Below are 21,953 nucleotides of genomic sequence, written 5' to 3'. Positions count from 1 at the left end.
CAGAATGAGCTGGTCCCAGAGAAACTAGTTGTAGGTGAATCTATTGTCAGGGAAACGGGAAACATATTATGCAAAAAGGAGAGATGGAACAGGACCAGGGTACATCTGCCAGGGGCAAAGGTTGATAACGTTATAGGACAGATATCATCCTTTAAGGGCACAAAGGGTGATATTGTACACGTTGGCACAAGTGATATTAAGAGTAGGAGAATGGCAGAATTACTTAACAAGTACAACGCAATGCTGGAAAAAAGCCACGAGTTAGGATTGAATTTGAAAGTGTCTGTATTTCTGCCCAGACATGATAGGAGGGAGTATATGATGAGAACCTTGTCGATTAATTCGGCACTGGAGGGATTGTGCAAGGCTCAAGGGGTAGAATTTCTCAGACTAGTCTGTGCTCGTTAACAGGAGAGACTGCTTCTATAGAGATGGGAGGCATTTAAATAGAAAGAGTGCAAGAATATTTGCTGATGCTATCGAGGCAGAGTTAGGTGGGTCGGAAAACTGCTAGATTGGGGGGATATAAGGACTAACAGATTAACAGTAGCCGCTGGTAGAGGTAAAAGTGATTCTTGCACTACTTCTATTGAAATGCAATTGAGCAGCAGCCTGGAAAGCAAGGCAATGGGAAATTCCAGGACTGAGTCATAGTGGAACAAGTAAATACATGGGCTGTGTTAGGGTAACTAAGAGTAGAAACATGTGCATATATACTTGCATGTACACCAATGCTAGGAGTATAATTAATAAATTCGATTAGCTTGAAGTGCTAGTCAAGACATCAAAGTCAGATATTGTTGGGATATCAGAGATATGGTGTCACACAGACATAAGCAGTGCAGAACTGGAATTTGGGGAGTACAATGTATACAGAACGGATAGACAGAACAGGAAGGGAGGAGGGGGTTATGCTGTTAGTTAAGAAACACAAAATCTAAGAAAGTGCATCCAATTGATGTTGGTGGACAATGCAATGTTGAGTCTGTTTGGTGTGATATAAGCACTGGGAAAGGAAAAATGTGAGTAGGTGTGCATTATAGGCCTAATGAATCTGATGAGTATAATGAGCTATTGTGCAGTGCAAAGAAATAGAGTGGGCCAGTAAATTAGAGTGTCTTATAATGGTGGATTTTAATTTCCTGGATACTGAGTGGAATTTGTGGGTTTGTCACTCACACACTAGCAAGGCTTTTGTGGATTTATTGGATGATTATTTTCTACAGCAGCATGTTCGGGAGGCAACTAGAGGGAGTAATACTCTTGATCTGATTATCAGTAACGATTCCTCATGCAACAAAAATCTGCACATAAAGGAACCACTACTGACACAGAAGCCTATGATAGATATAACCTGGTCTGTAACCAAGTAACAAAGGAGGTTAGGCAGGCAAAGACAGATTACGAGAAAAAAACTTTGCAAACGATGCAAATAAAAACAGCAAAGAGTTCTTTACATATGTAAATTCTAGAAAGAAGGAGATGAATCGGATCGGTCCACTTCATATCAATGGTTCAACTGTTGATGATCATGCTCAGGTAGCTAACAAACGAAATGAATATTTTGCATCAACATTCTCACACGAGGAGTTATTCGGGGAGGGGTATGCCAGAGGTGTATTAAAGTCTCGCAGCAAGCTAGATAATCTTGAAATAACTGAGAGTAAGTGGAGGAGAATTTGTTGAAGATAAACACAAGAAAGGCACCTGGGGTAGATGGAATCTATCCAGTTATATTAAACGATGCGGCAAAGAAAGTAAGTGAACCCTTAGCCATAATTATGAGAGCTTCCCTGGATTCAGGGGAGGTACCCATGGACTGGATATGTGCAAATGTGACCCCCATCCACAAAGGAGGATCAAAGGAAGAAACAGGTAATTACAGACTTGTTCGTTTAACTTCTGTTCCAAGGAAATTAATGGAGGCACTGGTTAAACAAGCATTGCAGGATCATCTAGACAAGACTTCAGTTTTAGCATTAGCATTAGTAGAGGCATTTGATGCAAGAAAGCAAGCTTGCAGCATCAGCCAAAAAAAAAAAAAAAAAAAAAAAAAACCACTTCCACTTCACCCCTCTGTTCGTTCAAAATACCTGTCCAGCTGAGCCTTAAACTTATTTAGACTGTCAACCTCCACCACAAGGGATGGAAGTCTGTTCCACCAACCAACCACCCGCTGGCTAAAGGCAAATTTCTGCACGTCTATCCTACTTCTGTCTTTCCTCAATTTGAATTTATGCCCTCTCAGGTGATATTTCTGAGCTAGAGGAAGAATCCCATCAGCATTGAGCATGCTTAAACCATTCAAGGCTTTATACACCTCTATCAGATCACCTCGCTGGTGCCTAGTCTCCAGACACTGTAATTTGCAAAACTTAAGCCTTTCTTCGTAAGAGCACCCCTTTGTTCCATTCACTAATCTTGTTGCCCTTCTCTGTACTCGTTCCAGCATCTTTCTCTACATCCTTCTTGAAATGAGGCCTCCAGACCTGTATACAGTATTCTAGGTGTGGCCTGACCATCGCCTTATACAATGGAATAATCACCTCCTTATCCCTGCTGGAAAAATTCCTGTATATCATTGACAATACTCCATGAGCTACTCTTGCAGCCCATCTGCACTGCTCAGAGAACTTCATATCTGCCTGCACAACCACCCCCAAGTCCCTTCCATTCTCTACCACTGTCAGTGTAGTACCACAGAGTTGATACGTTGCTCTGGGGTTGCTGTTTCCCATGTGTAGTACTTTACATTTGTCAATGTTAAACTTCATTTGCCACCTCTCAGCCCATCTGCTCAACCTATCCAGATCCTGTTGCAGCAGCATAGTGTCAGTAGTGTCCTTGACAACCCTGCCAACCTTTGTATCGTCTGCAAACTTGGACATTAAGCCCGATATACCATCATCAATATCATTTATAAATACAGAAAACAATAATGGACCCAACACTGAGCCCTGAGGGACTCCACTAATAACATCAGTCCACGATGAGCAGTGTCCATTGATTACCACTCTCTGTCTTCTCCCCCTCAACCACCCCTTTATCCATAGCAGCAATTTGCCTCCAATGTCACACTGCTCCAATTTGTGTAGCAGTCTTCCATGTGCAACAGTATCAAAAGCCTTTCTAAGATCCAAGTATATAATATCAAAGTTATTCCCTGCATCCAGTTCTTTTGTGACTGCATCATAGTATCCAATCAAGTTGGTCAGGCAAGACTTCCCCTTAACAAAACCATGCTGTGTCTGAGCTATAACTGAAGTCTTGTCTAAATGATCCTGCAATGCTTGTCTTTAACCAGTGCCTCCATTAATTTTCCTGGAACAGAGGTTAAGCTCACAGGTCTATAATTACTTGTGTCAGCCTTTGATCCTCCTTTGTGAATTGGGGTCACATTTGCACATTTCCAGTCTATGGGTACCTCCCCTGAGTCCAAGGAAGCTCTCATAATTATGGCTAAGGGTTTGCTTACTTCCTTTGCTGCCTCCTTTAATATAACTGGATAGATCCCATCCACCCCAGGTTGTGTTTATCTTCAACAGTTTCTCCTCCACTTTACTCCCAGTTATTTCAAGATTCTGTAGCTTACTGCTAGAGTTGAATTCACCTCTGGCATTCCCCTCGCTGAATAACTCCTCATGTGTGAATGTCGATGCAAAATATTCATTTAGTTTGTTAGCTACCTGAGCAGGATCATCAATACTTGACCCATCAATATCAAGTGGACCAATCTGATTCATCCCCTTCCTTCTAGAGTTTACATAAGTAAAGAACTCTTTGCTGTTTTTCTTTGCATCCCTTGCCAAGGATTTCTCGTAATTTGCCTTCGCCTGCCTAACCTCCTTTGTAACTTGGTTACAGATCAACTTGTATCTATCATAGGCTTCTGTGTCATGTGTTAATTTGTATGTATCCCATGCATTTTTCTTCTCTGCCATATGCCTCATTAGTTCATCTGACATCCACTTAGGCCTAAACCTTGAACAATATTTCTTAGTTGGTACGTAAAGCCCAGTAGCTTCCAAGATAAGTTCTTTGAATGCTTCCCATTTTGAATTTGCTGTTGGTAACATCAGTTGGTCCCACTGTATAGAATTTAAATACTGTCTCAGTCCATCGTAGTCGCCTTTACGGAAGCAATAACCCTTCCCTTTACCCCTAATGGCAGTTACCTCTTTGAGTAAATCCCACTTCAGCACACTGTGATCACTGCCACCTAGTGGTTCATTTATCTGCAGATTCTTAATGCATGAAGAATCACTGCTGATAATCAAATCAAGAGTATTACTCCCTCTAGTTGCCTCCTGAACATGCTGATGTAGAAAACAATCATCCAATAAATCCACAAAAGCCCTGCTAGTGTGTGAGTAACCAGCCACCAAATTCCAGTCAATATCTGGGAAATTAAAATCTCCCATTATAAGACACTCTGATTTACTGGCCCACTCTATTTCCCTGTACAGTTCCTTATTATACTCATCAGAGTCATTAGGCCTATAGCACACTCCTACTCTCAATTTTGATCTCCCAATGTTTATGTCACACCAAACTGACTCCACACTGCACTGTCCAGCGATGTCGACTGGCTTCACTTCCTTGGTTTTTATGTGTTTCTTAACTAATAGCATAACCCCTCCCCCCTTCCTATCCTGTCTATCCTTTCTGTAGACGTTGTACTCCCCAAATTGCAATTCTGCATCCCTTATATCTGTGTGACACCACGTCTCTGATATCCCAACAATATCTGCCTTCGATGTTTTGAGCAATACCTCACATTCATCAAATTTATTTACTAAACTCCTAGCATTGGTGTACACGCAAGTATACCTGCACCTGTTTCTATTCTTAGCTACCCTAACACAACCCATGTATAGCTCGGACACGGCATGGGTTTGTTAAGGGGAAGTCTTGTCTGACAAATTTGATTGGATACTATGATTAGTCACAAAGGAACCGGATGCAAAAAATAAATTTGATATCATATATTTGGATCTTAGAAAAGCCTTTGATACTGTTGCACATGGAAGACTGCTGCCCCAATTGGAGCAGTGTGGCACTGGAGGCAAATTGCTGCTATGGCTAAAGGGATGGTTGAGTGGGAGAAGACAGAGTGGTAATCAAATCATGACACTGCTCTTCATGGACTAATTTTATTAGTGGAGTCCCTCAGGGTTCAGTGTTTGGTCCATTGTTGTTTTCTGTATTTATAAATGATATTGATGATGGTATATCAAGCTTAATGTCCAAGTTTGCAGACGATACAAAGGTTGGCAGGGTTGTTAATGACAGTACACTGCTCCAACAGGATTCAGAAAAGTTGAGCAGATGGGCTGAGGGGTGGCAAATGAAGTTTAACATTGACAAATGTAAAGTATGGGAAGAAGTAATCCCAGAGTAACGTATCAACTCTGTGGTACTACGTTGACAATGATAGAGAATGAAAAGGAACTGGGGTAATTGTGCAGGTAGATATGAAGTTTTCTGAGCAGTGCAGATGGTCTGCAAGGGTAGTTCATGGTGTCTTTTCAATGATATACAGGAATTTTTTCTAGCAGGGATAAGGAGGTGATTATCCCCTTGTATAAGGCAATGGGTCAGACCACACCTTGAGTACTGTATACAGGTCTGGAGGCCTCATTTTAAGAAGGATTTAGAGCTCCATTGGAATGAGTCAGAGAAGGGCCATGAGATTAATGAATGGAACAAAGGGTTCGTAAGCCTCTCTTCGTAAGGTGCCCTTATGAAGAGAGGCTTAAGTTTTGCAAATTACAGTGTCTGCAGACTAGGCACCTGCGAGGTGATCTGATTGAGGTGTATAAAGCCTTGAATGGTGTGAGCATAATCAATGCTGATGGGATTCTTCCTCTTGCTCAGAATGATTGCCTGAGAGGGCATAAATTCAAACTGAGGAGAGACGGTTGTAGGACAGATGTTCGGAAGTTTGCCTTTAGCCAGCGGGTGATTTATTGCTGGAACAAACTTCCATCCATCTGTCGTTGTAAGTTGATAGCTTAAATAGATTCAAGGCAGAACTTGACGAACGTTTGGAGCAAGTGGATGGGTGAAATAGGGGTTTGTTTTTTTTTTTTTTTTTTTGGCTGATGCTATATAAGCTTGCTTTCTTGCATCATGTGCCTTTGCTAATGCTAATTTCAAGAGCTGAGATCCATTGAGGGATCTACAATACATTATCAAAAGTTAGTGAACACCTCTGGTTTTTCAAAGCCAATTGCTGATAAAAAAATAATGGGGGTGTTAATTTGATCCATTCCACAACTTCAGCTACTGACTGCAATTTTTTTCACCAGGCAGAAGCTAACATTCCATTTCATCACAAAGGTGTTCAGAGGGATTAAGATCAGTGTATAAAGCAGGTCTCTCACTCTCTCTCATCCTCTATGACAGTACAGTGGTTTCACCACTTCTCAGCCATTTGGAGAGGTCTATATATATATATATATATATATATATTTTTTTAGTTCTTGGCACATCGGTTTCTGTGGCCGTAATGCACCTCCCAAACGTTTTGCATTTTTACTGTGATCCAAGCCCAAGGCGGGATTCAAACCTGCAACCTTTGGGTTGCCAGGCAGGCACTTTACCCACCTGTCTAGGCTGGTAAGAGGTCTATGTTCAAGTTCTGTTGATGACTGGAGGAACTTCTTCAAAAGAGGCTGTAATTAGCTGATCTGACACAGAAGGAGTAGGGTTTTTCTACATGAGCTATTCCTGATTTTTAAGCCCATATTACATGCAAATCGATACACAAACTCACACTTCTCTACAGACAAAATACATACATATGGTTATGAGTTACACCTAACTGAGGGACCACTGAAAGAATAATATTAATTTGACAACGAGACCAACAACGCCTATATGGCTCTTTTTAAATTCCAGGGTTATATATAATGATTTTCATTTTTGGAAGTCATTCTTCAACTTCCATCAAAGCAACTGAATGGTTCTCTGTAAATAATGCAAATTTATCTATTTGACATCCTTTTGTGTAGTTATTTTTTTTTATACAGTCGATTCTGGTTATTTGGGACACATCAGGACTAGTGCATTTTGGCCCGATTATGCGGCTGCCCCAATTATCCGAAGTTTGACATAAAAAAAGTTAAAAATACGATGGATCCCCGCTTCACAATTGGTTCACTGTACAATCAAATCACGTTACGAGGGACTCACCATAGTAAAGTACTATTCACTATACAATGTGCAGTAAGCACCAGTGATTGTGATCATGTTTGTGAATTGAATTTTAATTCTGCTAAGCAGGGATTCTAATTAGTGAAAATAGGAGGAATATTATCCACAGCCTACAAAAGTAAAGATATATTAAGCACAAATTTATCCTTTATTACCTTACCAATTAAAAAATTAAATGATACATGAAAATCGGAAGAATATACATAATAATCAGAATGATTAATACGTACAGTAATATGTACACACTAACTAGTTGACATTTCTGTTCACTGACATTTGAGAGTGGGGGTTAAAATTTAAAATAGTAAAAAGATAAGCAATATCCCAATCAATAACAAAGAACACGGCACACATACAAATTGCAAGTAACACTATATGTGCAAGTGAGAATGGAGTAACAAGTTACAAAGCTTTAAAAATAGGAATGAAGAAAAGATTCTGAAAATAAATTTTTTTATATGATTGAAGATTGCATGGAAGTGTGACCACATTTCACCATAACAATCCACAGAATTCCAGCTGTCTCAGTATTATTGCAAATTCAATAAGATCGAGTTTACTATCTGTTTATGATAGATTGCACTAACAGAAAAAAAAAAAAAAAAAACACGATCAGGCTAGCCAGGTGGGTAAAGTGCCTGCCTCGCAACCCAAAGGTCGCAGGTCTGATCCCGCCTCAGGCTTGGATCAGAGTAGTGCAAAAACCTTGGGAGGTGCATTATGGCCATAGAAGCTGATGTGGCAACAAATAACAAAGGAAAAAAAATAATAATAAACTAACAGAAAAGCCCAATAAACAGGTGATTGCTAATTGTATTATTATTTTATGGTTGTGACCTCCAGAAATCTGACTGAACCACATGGTATGGTCGGAGACAATCGTAGGGTAATCTCCAGTGCTGCAGTCTCCTGCTCCGATTAAACGGCATGTTGCCCCAATTAAGCAAAGTAAACCCTGGCTATTTTCTCGATTGGGTTCTGTTTTTTAAGATTTTCCCAAATAAATGGCTGCCCCGATTAACCAGTGGCCTAAATAAACAGAATTCACTGTATTAACTTATATTGTAGCTATTAATATCTCATTTGAACCATATGGTTAAAATGAGCAACATTTGAACAACAGCAAAAATTTCTAAATGTACTCCATTATATATTTCATTCAATTTTATTACTGCATTTGTTCTTCTTTTCTCTACTCTTTTTTTTTTTTTTTCATTACTCTAAATTCTAAGGTTTCATTTGTTATCCTTTACTATATACAATAAATGGTTTCACTGGTACGTGCATTTGGATTGAAATAATATAAAATATAATAATGAATTTATTGGTGCAATTTTTATTCTTACATGCATTCAATTATTATATTCTTGTGTGCACATAAATAAATAATGAGGTTTGCTCCTGAAAGGAGCAAACCTCATTATTTATTTATAATACAATAACTTTGCAACACAAGGTGAGAAAAGGATTAAAAGTGTGTATGCTCTACGTGAAATTTTATTAGTGGAGCAACATATCTCATTAAATGTTGGAACATCCTCCTATATCACTATTTTTTCTATGAAAAATTAAATTGACAATGATTTTTCTATTAGAAAAGCTATTTCTTAACGTACTCTGTCATACTGATGTACTCAATCTTATTAGCCTATATCTATTTATATTGCATTTTATTGGAATATTAATCATTGCATATAACAAGAGTCACTGTGTACTATGCCATAGTTTTAAAATAGCGCAGCAATCTTTTTTTTTAAAAGGCCAGTTATTATATACTTACATAAAAAGTCGGAGAGCCATTCCGGCTGTCCATAGTGACTAACAGCTACACAAAGGGTGTTTAAAAACACCAGAACAATTACGAACCAATAGAACCCCTGGGTTTTAACAGCATGACGAATAAAAAACCTGGAATTAATGAAAAAATTACAGTCAACTAATATGAAGAGCTTAAATGAAGCTATTGACTTCAATAACCCTTTTTTATTGATACACAGATGATAAAATTAGCAAAGCTTAAAATCAATATAAGATTCACATTGCAAGCTGTAGTAATGAAATATAAGGATAATAAAACTACAATAATTTAATTTAATATATAAAGTATTAATGAATATTACAACACAGACTTTCTTCTAAACAGTTTCCAGAACTGTATAAATGACAAATCAGCCATACAGTGAACAAATTTCAAAGAAAAGTTTGAAAAAAATTCAGCAGCTGCTACCTCAGCCTTTCTAAGGCTTTCCATTAGGGTTAGCATAACCAAGCATTCATCTTATAGGTTCCATGCCAATTTTAACAAACAGGACACCAGTTTTTTTACTGTTTGTTTACAAAATATGATGGTAGATGGATTTCTGTCTTCCAATACCAATACTGGAGTTTTCAAAGAAGCTGTCTCTCCATAGCCTATATTTCCCAATATTAATTTATTACTGTATGTCATTATATCCAATTCCTATCCATATTTGTGAGATAACAGTACAATACACCCTAATTTAACTTTTCAGTTCAATAAACCCTGCACTCCACAAACAGCTACAACTTTGAGTTCCTGGCTTGTTAAACTAGTAAATTACTAGTTTAACATACCTTGCATACCAGTTCCTTAAATACTCTTTTTAAGGTTCTTGAGGATTCCACTGCTGAGAGGTCAAGGGAGAGGATACAAACGTGCACATGCTTTGTTTGCAGGCCTAGCTCACATGAATACTAAATACAGTATAATGCTCTGATATTCTCTCTCTACCTTGTGAACTCCTCTGACCTTATGTGGTCATCCCTGAGTATAAACAGAAAATTTATTTCAGCTCTTTACTGGAAAGAGCTTTAATGTAGTTAGACCTGCAAAGGCCATATATCATTACTGTAAGCAGCCATGATTTCGTGAAAAGTAGCATATCACAAATACCAGTTCCTTCACAAGGCTTTCACTTTTGCCCTTGTGGTAGCACATGGTTATAACCACCATCCTGTCACACTGGGTGACAAAAAGGCTCGATTTAAAATCCCATCAGTGACAACAAATCTTAAAGGCTTTTCTTCAAAACGTGGCTGAGTTTGTTAGAGTGATGCAACGTATTTTCAATGGGAAACTCAAGTTTTTCATCCAGCAAACTGATGGAAGACTACATGCAAACTAACACTTCAGCCTTAGTTGCTTTAGTACAGGGGATCAGGGTCAGCAACCTGCAGCTCTTAGCCCACATGAACCAAAGCTTGAAATGGAGTTAGAGGACTTAAAAATCAAGGACATGTGGAGTACCTTAAAACTTAAATTGAGGATTTGGAGAGGCAAAAGGCTGCCCTTGCAATTCTACATAAATGGATGGCAAGTTGAAAAAGCAAGATCAAATTGTGTTTGATGTGTGGTGTAGGACACATATAAATTTGAAAATATTTGCGTTTGGACTTCTCTCAGTTTTTGGTTCGATGAATTTCTGTGGGCAAATATTTTTGAACATGAACTATATTAAAAATAAATCAAGAAATCATCTGAACTATGCAAGTCTCTCAGCATGCTTAAAGATGAAAATTATAGCATACTTCCCTGATTTTGAGAGACTCGCTCAAGAAGTTCAGCAGCAAAAGTCATATTAATTACAAATATTATTAATAAATAATATTTCAAAATATATATATTTTTAATAAAACACCTTCCCACTCTATTTCATTTCTTAAAAAACTGCCTCCTCTCTCCCCAGCTTGAGCTGGAGTGCAGCTCTTCGGATTTTCTCTCTCTCTTTTTTTTTTTTTTTTTTTAAATTAGATCAAAAATGGCTCTTCACTCAAAAAGGTTGCCGACCCCTGCTTTAGTACATAACACATACATCTAATTTTTTTCTTTCGGTCTTAGCATCACACTTCTGTTTAGCAGAACTCACTGTACAAATTGCAAATCCACCCTATTATGAAACAATCTACTGATGCCAGATTATTATAAGGAACATTATACAGTAGGGAATGTGGTCAAGAATCTCCTATTAAACAACCTATATAGAGTTCAGGATAGGTAATGATCTGTCCCTTACAAACTCACTCTCTCCCCAACATGCAGACTTCCAGTTTCTACTGTATAACCTTTCATAAGTTACTTCCATGGACAATATTCCTCTAAATTGGTTAAAATTTTCATTCAGAGTTTGTCTCCAAACTCAGTTAACTAACTTTCCTTCTTCTGTTATTTGAAACAACCTACATTATGTAATTCCTGAAAATCACAAATCTACAGAAATTCATACACAGTACCAAAAAATTATTTTCTGTCTTACTATAATAAAGTCTTCTTACAAGCCTTTTAGCTCTGGCAATCCCTTCCCTCATGTAGTACGATTGATGCCTTTTGAGGTCATCATGGACATCATGGCAAGAATCCAATATTTCTTACATTTCAAGGGTGCCGCTTTAAAGTGTCTGTAGGCCAATCGCTAGATCAGAGGTTCCCAAATTAGTAAGATCTACGGACCCTTTCAAAAATCAAAAAAAGGTTTGCAGACCTTTTTTTGATTTTTGCAGACCTTTTTTTGATTTTTGTTGGTTGACCATATATATATATATATGGTCAACCAACATTTTCAGGACCCCAAAGGACTTCGTGGACCCCACTTTGGGAAACACTCTGCTAGATAGCACACCAGACCGTAATTATTTGGGGAACCAAAGGGTGACAAGAGCAATTAAGTGATGCAGGATCACCTAGATATGACTGCAGTAATAGTTCAGACACAGCATGGGTTCGTTAAGGGGAAGTCTTGTTTGACCAATTGTCTGGCTGGATACCATAGGGTCACAAAAAAACTGGATGCAAAAAATAATTTTGGTATTATATAATTGGATTTCAGGAATGCTATTGATAGTGTTTCACATGGAAGGCTGTTGTACAAATTGAGCTAATGTTATTAGTGGAGTCCCCCAGAGTTCGGTGCTGGGCCCATTGTTGTTTTGTGTATTTATTAATGATATCGATGAAGGTATATCTATCCAAGTTTTCAGATGATACAAAGATTGGCAGGGTTGTTAATGATAGCAAAAACAGTATAGTACTACAACAGGATCTAGAAAAGTTTGGTAGATGGGCTGAAGTGGCAACTTAAGTTTAATATTGACAAATGTAAAGTACTGCATATGGGTAGTAGTAACCCATGAGAAATGTGCCAACTGTGTGGTATTACACTCAGGGAGGTGGAAAATGAAAAAGACCTGGGGGTAATTGTGCAGTCGGATATGAAGTTCTCTGAGCAGTGCAGACGGCTCATTGAGTCTATGAGATATAGGAATTTTGCTAGAAGAGACAAGGAGGTGATTATACCTTTATATAAGGCAATGGTCAGGCCAACCTTGCGTTCTGCATACAGGTCTGGATACCTCATTTTAGGAAGGATGTAAAGTTGCTAGAACGAGTACAGAGAAGGGCAACAAGATTGGTGAGAGGAACAAAGGGGTTCTCTTACCAGGAGAGGCTTAAATTCTGTAAGTTGCAGCATCTGGAGACTAGGTACCTGCAAGGTGATCTGATTGAGGTGTACAAAGCCTTGAATGGTTTGAGCAGACTCAATGCTGAAGGGATACTTCCGCTTGCTCAGATTAAGAACCTGAGGGGGCATAGATTCAAACTGAGGAAAGACAGTTGTAGAATAGATGTGTGGAAGTTTGCCTTTAGCCAGCGGGTGGTTGATTGTTGGAACAGACTTCCATCTGTTGTTGTGGAAGTTGATAGCTTATTTAAATTTAAGACTGAACTAGACAAATATTTGGAGTGATCGGATGGGTAAAATGGGAAGGGTTTTTTATTATTTTTTTATTTTTATTATTTATTTATTTATTTTATTTATTTTTTTTTTTGGCTGATGCTCTATAAGCTTGCTTTCTTGCATCATATGCCTCAACTAATGCTAATTACAGGCCATTACTTTCCCTGAAACAGAAGTTAAACTTCTGTTCCAGGGAAAATAATGGAATCACTGGTTAAAAAGTAATGCTGAACCATCTACACAAGACAGCAGTTATACTTCATAGATACAACATTGGTATACTAAGGAGAAGTCATGTCTGACCAATTACAGTCCTGTAATGATTGAATACTATGATATGGTCACAAAGGAACTGGATACAAAAAATAATTTTGATATCATATACTTGGATTTCAGGATAGCTATGTGATAGTGTTTTTATTATGTGATAGTGTTTATGTAATAGTGTTGCACATAAAAGACTGCTCTACAAATTGCAGCAGTGTGGCAATAAGGTTATAGATAAAGGAATAGTTGAACAGGAGAAAACAAACAGTGGTAATCAATGGACACTGCCCTTTATGAACAAAGATTAATAGTGGAGTTCCCTAGGGTTTGTGTTGAACCCATTGTTGTTTTCTATATTTATCAACAATACTGATGAAGGCATATCAGGTTTAATGTCCAAGTTTGCAGATGATACAGAGGTGGGCAAGGTGGTTAATGACAGTAATGATGGTATGACACTGCAACAGATCTAGAAAGGTTAAGCAGATGAGAAATGGCCATTGAATTTTAATAGTGACAAATACAAAGTACTGCATATGGGTAGCAGTAACCTCCAGAGTAATGACCAAACTATGTGGTAGTACACTAAGGGTAGTGAAAAATGAAAAAGACCATGGGTAATAGCGCAGTCAGATATGAAGTACTCTCTGCAGTGCAGACTGCCAAGACAGCTCATGCAGTTTTGTTAAAGATATACAGCAATTTTGCTAGCAGGGTAAGGAGGTGATTATCCCATTGTTAAGGCAATGGTCAGGCCACACCTTGAATACCTGCATACAGGTCTAGAGGCCTCATTTTAGGTTGGTGATAGGGAAAAAAGGTTCTGCAAATTGCAGCGGCTGGAGACTAGGCACTTGCAAAATGATCTGTTTGAAGTATTTAAGGCTTTGAATGGATTGGGCAAGCTTAATGCTGATGGGATCCTTCCTGTTGCTCAGGCTACACACATCAAGGGGTATAAATTCAAATTGAGGAAGAATGCTTGCTGAATAGATGTGTGCAGAAATTTTTTTTTAGGCGGCAAGTGGTTCATTGTCAGAACAAATTTCCATCTGTTGTTGTGGAAGTAGACAGTTTAAATGAATTAAAGAAAGAACTAGACAAACTATTGGAAGGAATGAATAGGTGAAATGGGAAGTGTTCTGGTGTGTGTGTGTGTGTGTGTGTGTGTGTGTGTGTGTGTGTGTGTGTGTGTGTGTGTGTGTGTGTGTGTGTGTGTGTGTGTGTGTGTGTGTGTGATCATTTGTTGCTGCTAATGCTATTAGTAACTCTCTAGGAGACTTCCAGATCAGCTGGTGTATAACTTTGCTGCCATCTACTCTGCACATGCTCAGGATATCATTGGAAAAAAATAAATCTATATTTTTGAAAGGAAACCTAAGGAGACCCCCCCCCCTCAAATTAACATTAACGGAAAAACCATAAAAATTATATCAGAATTAAAATATCTAGGGGTTGTATTTAACCCAAAATTAACTTTTTATCCCCATTTGGCATACTTGGCAACAAAAGTGAGAAACTATGCAGGCATGATTGCCAGGATCAGTAGGGCTGATTAGGCGCTCAAAAGAAAGACCTCCGGAAATCATATACCAAACAGTGTTCTTGCCTGTTATCCCTTATTGAGCAGGCACATGTTTACCTGCACAGTCACGGTCAGAAACAGGAACAAATTAAATACAATTCAGAGAACAATACTTCTCACTATCACTAGGGTATATTGCACTGTGAACACACTGGCACTACATGTGCTGGCTAGCACTCTCCCACTTCATTTGTAAATAGCCAAAAGAGGCCAATTTTAGACTGAGGAAGCACATACCCACAGAATTTCTGGGGACAGCCCTTGACACAGCCAATAACATCAAGGCTGAGAGAAAAAGAATAGCCACATAAAGTTCCATAAGCAATGGCAATCAAAGTGGGAGCAGGAAACCAGATGTGCTGTACCAAAAGGTTTCAGTCACAGGTGGCAATGGTTAGCCCAAAGCCACCAAAGTGCTATGCCCTGGACTTTTTATAACCGGAGCAAGTGGATATGCACTTTATGTATGGTTTAGCGGACGGCAATGCTCTGGAGGTTTGTTGTTTGTACCATGAAAGGTTCCCAGAACGAAGATGTCCAGACAGGAAAATGTTTGAAGGTATCCATTGCCGCCTTTGTGAACGTGGGCCCTTTACGCCTCGTGCTGCTGACTGATTTGAATACAACCATGTACTCAAATCAGGAGCAAGCGGATATGCACTTTATGTATGGTTTGGCGGACGGCAATGCTCTGGAGGTTTGTTGTTCGTACCACGAAAGGTTCCCAGAACGAAGATGTCCAGACAGGAAAACGTTTGAAGGTATCCATCAGCACCTTTGTGAACATGGGCCCTTTACACCTCGTGCTGCCGACAGAGGACAACCAAGATCTACAATTCCTGAAGTAGTGGAGGAGATTTTGGATATTGATGCCACTCCTGGAATCAGCCCACATAGAATAGCAATGCAACTGGCTGTTCAACATTCGACTATTTGGAGAGTGTTGCGAGAACACCAACTGTATCCTTACCATCTGCAATGGTTACGGGTCTTGTCACCAGCAGATTACCCTGCGTGAGTAATGTTCTGCCAGTGGGTCTTGCAGCAGTGTAGTACAACTCCTCACTTTCCTGCCCTAATAAAGCACAGTTTGCATGAGACGGAATCCAAAACTTTAACAATCAGTGCATGTATGGGATGAGGAAACCCCACATGCAATTGTGGCAGGTTGTGAGACAATATGAAACACGCCAGGAATTTGGCATCGTCTTTGCGAGTCCGTGACACGTCGATGTGACACCTGTATTCAGGCGGAAGGTGGACATTTTGAACAATTACTATAAGGTGATGTGAACAGTTAAGTGTCATAGACAGACCTTCAAAACTCGGAAACCAAGTATTTCCGGAACTATGTTGATATAAAATATTTTTATTGTCTACATATGAGGAACTCATTCCTGAAGCTATGCCATGTATTTTTGAGACACCCTGTATAGCTTTAGAATATATACACTGACACAAATGAATTTAGCTACTAATAGCATCAATACACTCACTGCATATCTCACTGACCTGCAAGACACGCAACCAGGGACTGCACCCCAAGTGAATAGTAATAATAAGTTGAGGGGCCTGAGGATGCAGTGCAGAGAAACTGGAATTGAACAAGTGAAAAAAATCCTTCAGAGAATGAATGGAAGCATGGGCATGAGTGTGAATGAACACAAACTTTAATTCTTAGTAAGCTTTAAAATACTAACCCTAATTTTAACTGTTTTTAAACTTTAATTAAGTTATTTCAGTTAACCTGATGCAGTGGTTCTCAAAGTGTGGTCCGCGAACTCCTGTGGGTCCACAAGGTCCAAACTATTTTTATAATAATACTAAGACATTATCTGCCTTTTTCACTCTCATTCTCTCACCAGTGTACAGTGGATGTGCGATGACATTATTGCTCTGATTGCTATTAGAATGTGTGCTTGTGTATTCTTGTGTTTCTAGAATTTTCTAAGGTAGTAAAATTGGAATTGAACAAGTGAAACAAATCCTGGAAAGAATGACTGGAAGCATAGGCAAGAGTGTGAATGAACACAAACTTTAATTCTTAGTAAGAATTAAAATAATACTAACCTTAATTTTAACTGTTTTTAAACTTTAATTAAGTTATTTAAGTTAACCTTATGCAGTGGTTCTCAAAGTGTGGTCTGCGAACCCCTCGGGGTCCACAGGTTCAAAACTGTTTTTATAATAATGCTAAGACGTTATTTGCCTTTTTCACTCTCATTCTCTCACCAGTGTACAGTGGATGTGCAATGATATCATTGCTCGGATGGCTAATAGAATGTGTGCTTGTGTATTCTTATGTTTTCTATCATTTTCTAAGGTAGTAGTAGGTTTAGGCACATATTTATAACCTAAACGTTAAGCCCTACAGTTTAGGGTATAAATATGTGTGCTTTCAGAGATTAACTCAGTTTGTTCTCAGTATTTTAACTGTGTTCTTACTAGCTATCTTCAGTTATACCTGCTATAATTCTCTGTAACCTCATTATAGTCCATTAAATCATTATTTTGAAATCACGAAGTTTTCTTTACACCTACATGGAAACACAACAAGAAGAAGGTACACTTTGTCTTATTTTGTAATATTTAAAAAATTTTTTCGAAAACTTTATTGAATTTTTAAATTTTATCTAAAACTGTTATTATTTTAGAATTTAATATTTTATTCTAAAATAAAATAATTTATTTATAATATATTTTTCTTATATTTAAGGAGGGATCATTGGTTTTAAAAAAGGGAGAAAATTGGCTTAAAAAAATGGTGTGTGAGCAAATGATATAAATTGTATGTTCTAATTCCAGCCTCTCCATCAGATGGATAGATGGCCATAGGAATCTTATAGGCCCCAAGGTCATCCATGCTTTTGGCTGTTCCTGGCCAGAATGCTGTGGAATGCTGTTCCAGGTGCAACAAAACCACTAGCACAGCTCAGCTCAGCTCAGCTGCTGCCAATAGGCCTTCCTAGCCACGCTCCCTTGCGTGGTCCTTTGCCTCCACTCACTGGGTGGGGGGGGTTACCCCTGGTCTCTTCCCCACTTGCCACCTCTCTTTCTGCTCTGGTGGGGCATGGGCCTGCTCAACTGATTTGGGAGCAAGATGTGTAGGTCATTTTCTCTATGGACCCCATATCTCAGTCTCCCCCCCCCTTTAACTTACAACTACTAACGTTCGAACCATTGTTAAATTGGTTGAGCCCTATATCCAAAAACTTAACATCAAATCACATAACCAGTACTCCTTTTGACTGACCCCTATCTATAGCTTTTTTTTTTTTTTTTTTTTTTTTTTTTTTTTTAAGGTCCTAGCCACTGAAATCTCAGTAAATTAGGTGGCAGGATCTGCCAGAGTAAATAAGTATAATATTGGTGTACCTGGTCTGCCTCCATGGGGTGGAGTGTGGGCAATGTTGGGTCCCATTAGGGGCCCAGCGGCCAAATGACCAGAAAAACAATAGTACACAATACTACACATATACAAGATTCATACACCTTTAAACCTCTGGCATTGACGGTGTTCTGTTTCACACCTACAATGTGTACTACGCGGAGATGTTGGAAACCCCTGGTGCCATTTGACACTAAACACACTACACTCTACTCTATAACTTTAATTCCTAAAACACCCAGGGCATTGCCATTGCCTCTTCCCAAAATTACACCACAAACACTTCAACTGGTGGGCCCTACCACCCTAAATGCTTTGCCTGCTCTTAACAGTCCTTCCCCAATGGAGGGTGGGTTCCTCCACAGGGGGTGTCACTATCTCTTTAACTACCAAATTCTTGGTGGAAGCCTCCCTATCATCCACCTTCACCTTCACTTTCACCTATACTCCATAACTTACACTGTAACTTCCATGATCTCTTCCAGTAAAAATTATTTTTTTAAGAACCCTCTCTGCAAGCTCAGCCGATGCCAAGATTCAAAAACCTTACATCCTACTTTCAGCCCCACATCCCCATGGTAGCCCCACATCCCCATCCTCAGGGCTAAGAGGCCAGTTGAACAACAGAACAACCCAACCCCAACACTATGCAGACTATACAAAATAACACAATAGCTGGCCTTGACACTCTTTGTTCTGCAATACAAAGCATACAACATGGAGCATTCAACAATGCATACATGTTGCATGTATGCAACACAGGATGTAAACTGTGGGCATCAATTACACATGGCCATCCCACGTCTGACCTCGACTGGTTATTCAACTGCTGCTGAGCCACTCACAGTAGACTTGTGACTTTACAGAATGGGAGCAAATAATAAAGTTGGCTGGTGCCAAGATACTGACACCTACACATCTTGCTTCCACAATCATTTCAATTTCAAAGTTGGAAAAATCTGAATGCCAACCTATTCTTCCTTGCAGACACTCAAAAACTGATCACCATGTGCAGGAAAACTACAATCTTATCCATTCCTTACTTTAAGCCTTCACCAGTATCACACATTGATCATTCCTACAGTATTAGTAATGCAAAGCCAAAACTCAGTGTACTTTCTTTTTCTTGATAAGCTGAATTTGATTTAATAATATCCTTCAATAACATGCTAAAGACATACAATGTAGCATTTAAGAAAAAAAATATATATATAGTATACCTAAGAATTTCAATGTAACATCTGAAATAGTTAATAAATTTGCTATACGTACTGTATTTAGTTTTTCAGTTTCAAGTTATGGGAAATGCTATGTATCCAGACAGTGTGCAAACAGATAAGCATAAAAACAATGTGAAGTGAATTGAAAGAAAGGTGAAAACAGAGTTCTCATTTCAAAGTGAAGATGATAGTGTCATCTTTTCTGAAAGGTTATTGGCATTGTTCATCAGAGAACATTACCTTCCTGAGAGCTCTGCCAATTATGAAGGTGCATTGTTCAGAAATAGTGTTGAAAAGTGGATGTGAAAGAATAAAAACATCAGGCATTGTTAGTAAAACTGCACAAAGAGGTACTAATGGCATTTTAAAAAATGTAATTTTTAATTTCGATAAGTTTGCTTCTCTGAGATAAAAGTGTGAAGACTGAAGACTGACTTAATAAGTCATGCTCTAAAAAATTTGCAAAAATCTCCCGCATCACTGACAGGATTCAAAGTTAGACCATTTCCACCTCTTGTTAGAGAAGAGTGATTACAACCATGGGTTACAAACCCGAGGATACTTTGATCATGATATGATAAGTTCAGACAGTAACTTGACATATAACAATTAACTCAAGTCATGTTTTGACATTTTAATATTTATTCACAGCCAAGTTGAATGTGATGTATTCAACCAGTAGAGGAGAACTCTGAAGTTCATCTCTTTCTGATGAACTTCAGAAATACTCTTAACAGCTAAGTGCAGATTTTGTTTATAGCAGATACTGCTATAAACAAAATTTGGACAAAAAATTTCTGGAGAAAGCAATGTTTTCATCTGCAAACGTTGCTTTCTCCTTCAAGTACCTTGCTTGAAGCCATGGTAATCATTTAGTGGTGTCTAAAAGACAATCCAAGACAGAAATCTATAGACAAAAATCCTGGATGAGCTAAATATTCCTATGGCTGTATCATAATACAAAATGTGTATGTTATCAGTGATATTTAATTTCAAGACCAAAATCTGAATTGAAAAATCTACTTTATTTCTTGCCCCCCCCCCTTTTTTTTTGGATAAAAATTACAAACTACTCCTTTCTGGAAGTCAAAGACTGGCAGACAAGAAGTATCCATATTCACATAACTGCTTTAACCAGTTTTTTTGGCCAGACATTAATATCATTAAAAATTGCAGTTAAGACTCAGCATTCATGTAATTAAGAAATTACATGAATGCTGAGTCTCTCTGAGTGATAATCAGTTTTAATAGCATTACTGATTGTATGTGTATTTCGAGAAACTTTTTTTGTTTTTAGTGATGAAGAAAAATTTCCATTACAGATATTTTTGTTAATACACATCAATCTGCCTTTCTTGTATTAATCCTTGCACAATTCTCTCATACAGAACACTATTCAAAAAAATTTGCACTACATCTGAAAAACTGTAGGAGTGTCACTCACCTCAACCTCTTCTCAGCTCTCCAAAATGCTTTGCATGCTCCTTTGTTTGTCACTTTGGCTTTGATATAGGAAGCCCTTGCAAAGCCTGTAAGAAGATAGTTCTATATTATTCAAAAATTAATATGAATAATAACAACTGCAAACACTTTTTAAACCATGTAACCATATCATATAGTATTTCAAAACAATATTCTGCTATTTAAAAATACTGTAGTAATTATAAAAAAAATTAAAAAATTTAAAAAAAAAAACAAAAAAGGATGTAATATTTCACACAAGCAGTTTGCTGTAGATTATTTACTCATCAGTCTGTGCATGGGCTCTCAAAGTTTCTTACAATATGTTAGTTTAAAAGGGATCCTATACAAGATTCTTAAGCAATTTAAAACAGTTCAACAAAGACAACTTTTTTATGGCAGCCAATATAAATAAAAAATATAGCAGCATGCACCATAATAAATGGTAAAGAAGGCTAAAGGACCATAGCTATAGTTTGAAGAAATTCAAGAGGTGGCTCAAGGACACCCAGTATCACACTCACCAGAATGGAATAATCACGTAAGTATAAACTGTTATTATTATTAGCTACATGGTGCAAGTAAGCCTGATGCTTATGCAGCACCAGCCAAAAAAATAATAATAATTCCCAAGTTACCCTGAGAGAGAGAGAGAGAGAGAGAGAGAGAGAGAGAGAGAGAGAGAGAGAGAGAGAGAGAGAGAGAGAGAGAGAGAGAAAAGTAGAAGGGAATCTCCAAGAAAGAAAACAATGATGGTAGCCAGCTCAGGACCCTGGATGTGCCAAGCTCATACTCACCAGATATGAGCCCCTGTTGCTGCAAAGGCAACAGGGGCTCAACAGTTGCACCATTTTGTGCTCTACTGAATGCGAGTACTAAATACAGTCTTACCATGAATGTTTTTTCCAGGTAAATTGATATTTTATATTCATATTTTATGATTCAACATTATTACTGGCTGTTGGTATTCACATATCTCTGTATAACATTTGTCAACTGTACTTATCCTCAGTAACCCCACCCTTAAGCACTCTGTCTTAGCACTTTCTCTATTTAAGGTC

General features: G+C 38.2%; 1 protein-coding gene across 1 annotated transcript in view; it reads right to left on the bottom strand.

The window, feature by feature from the left end:
• The window catches only part of LOC150080869 (voltage-dependent calcium channel type A subunit alpha-1-like), a 1,489,217-nt gene that overhangs the window by 1,272,530 nt on the left and 194,734 nt on the right, over window positions 1–21,953 (bottom strand). The window contains exons 10-11 of the mRNA XM_090381686.1: window positions 20,876–20,960; window positions 8,999–9,126 (exon numbers count right to left, since the gene is read on the bottom strand). Coding sequence (XP_090237812.1) covers window positions 8,999–9,126; window positions 20,876–20,960 — 213 coding nt within the window. The remainder of the gene's footprint in view (window positions 1–8,998; window positions 9,127–20,875; window positions 20,961–21,953) is intronic.

This window comes from Mastigoproctus giganteus, chromosome 9, assembly GCF_048544385.1.
Source record: "Mastigoproctus giganteus isolate SK-2022 chromosome 9, ASM4854438v1, whole genome shotgun sequence".
In the NCBI taxonomy this organism is placed as follows: Eukaryota; Metazoa; Arthropoda; class Arachnida; order Uropygi; family Thelyphonidae; genus Mastigoproctus; species Mastigoproctus giganteus.
Note: the sequence above shows the minus strand (reverse complement) of the source record. Positions and strands in the feature narration are given on the sequence as shown.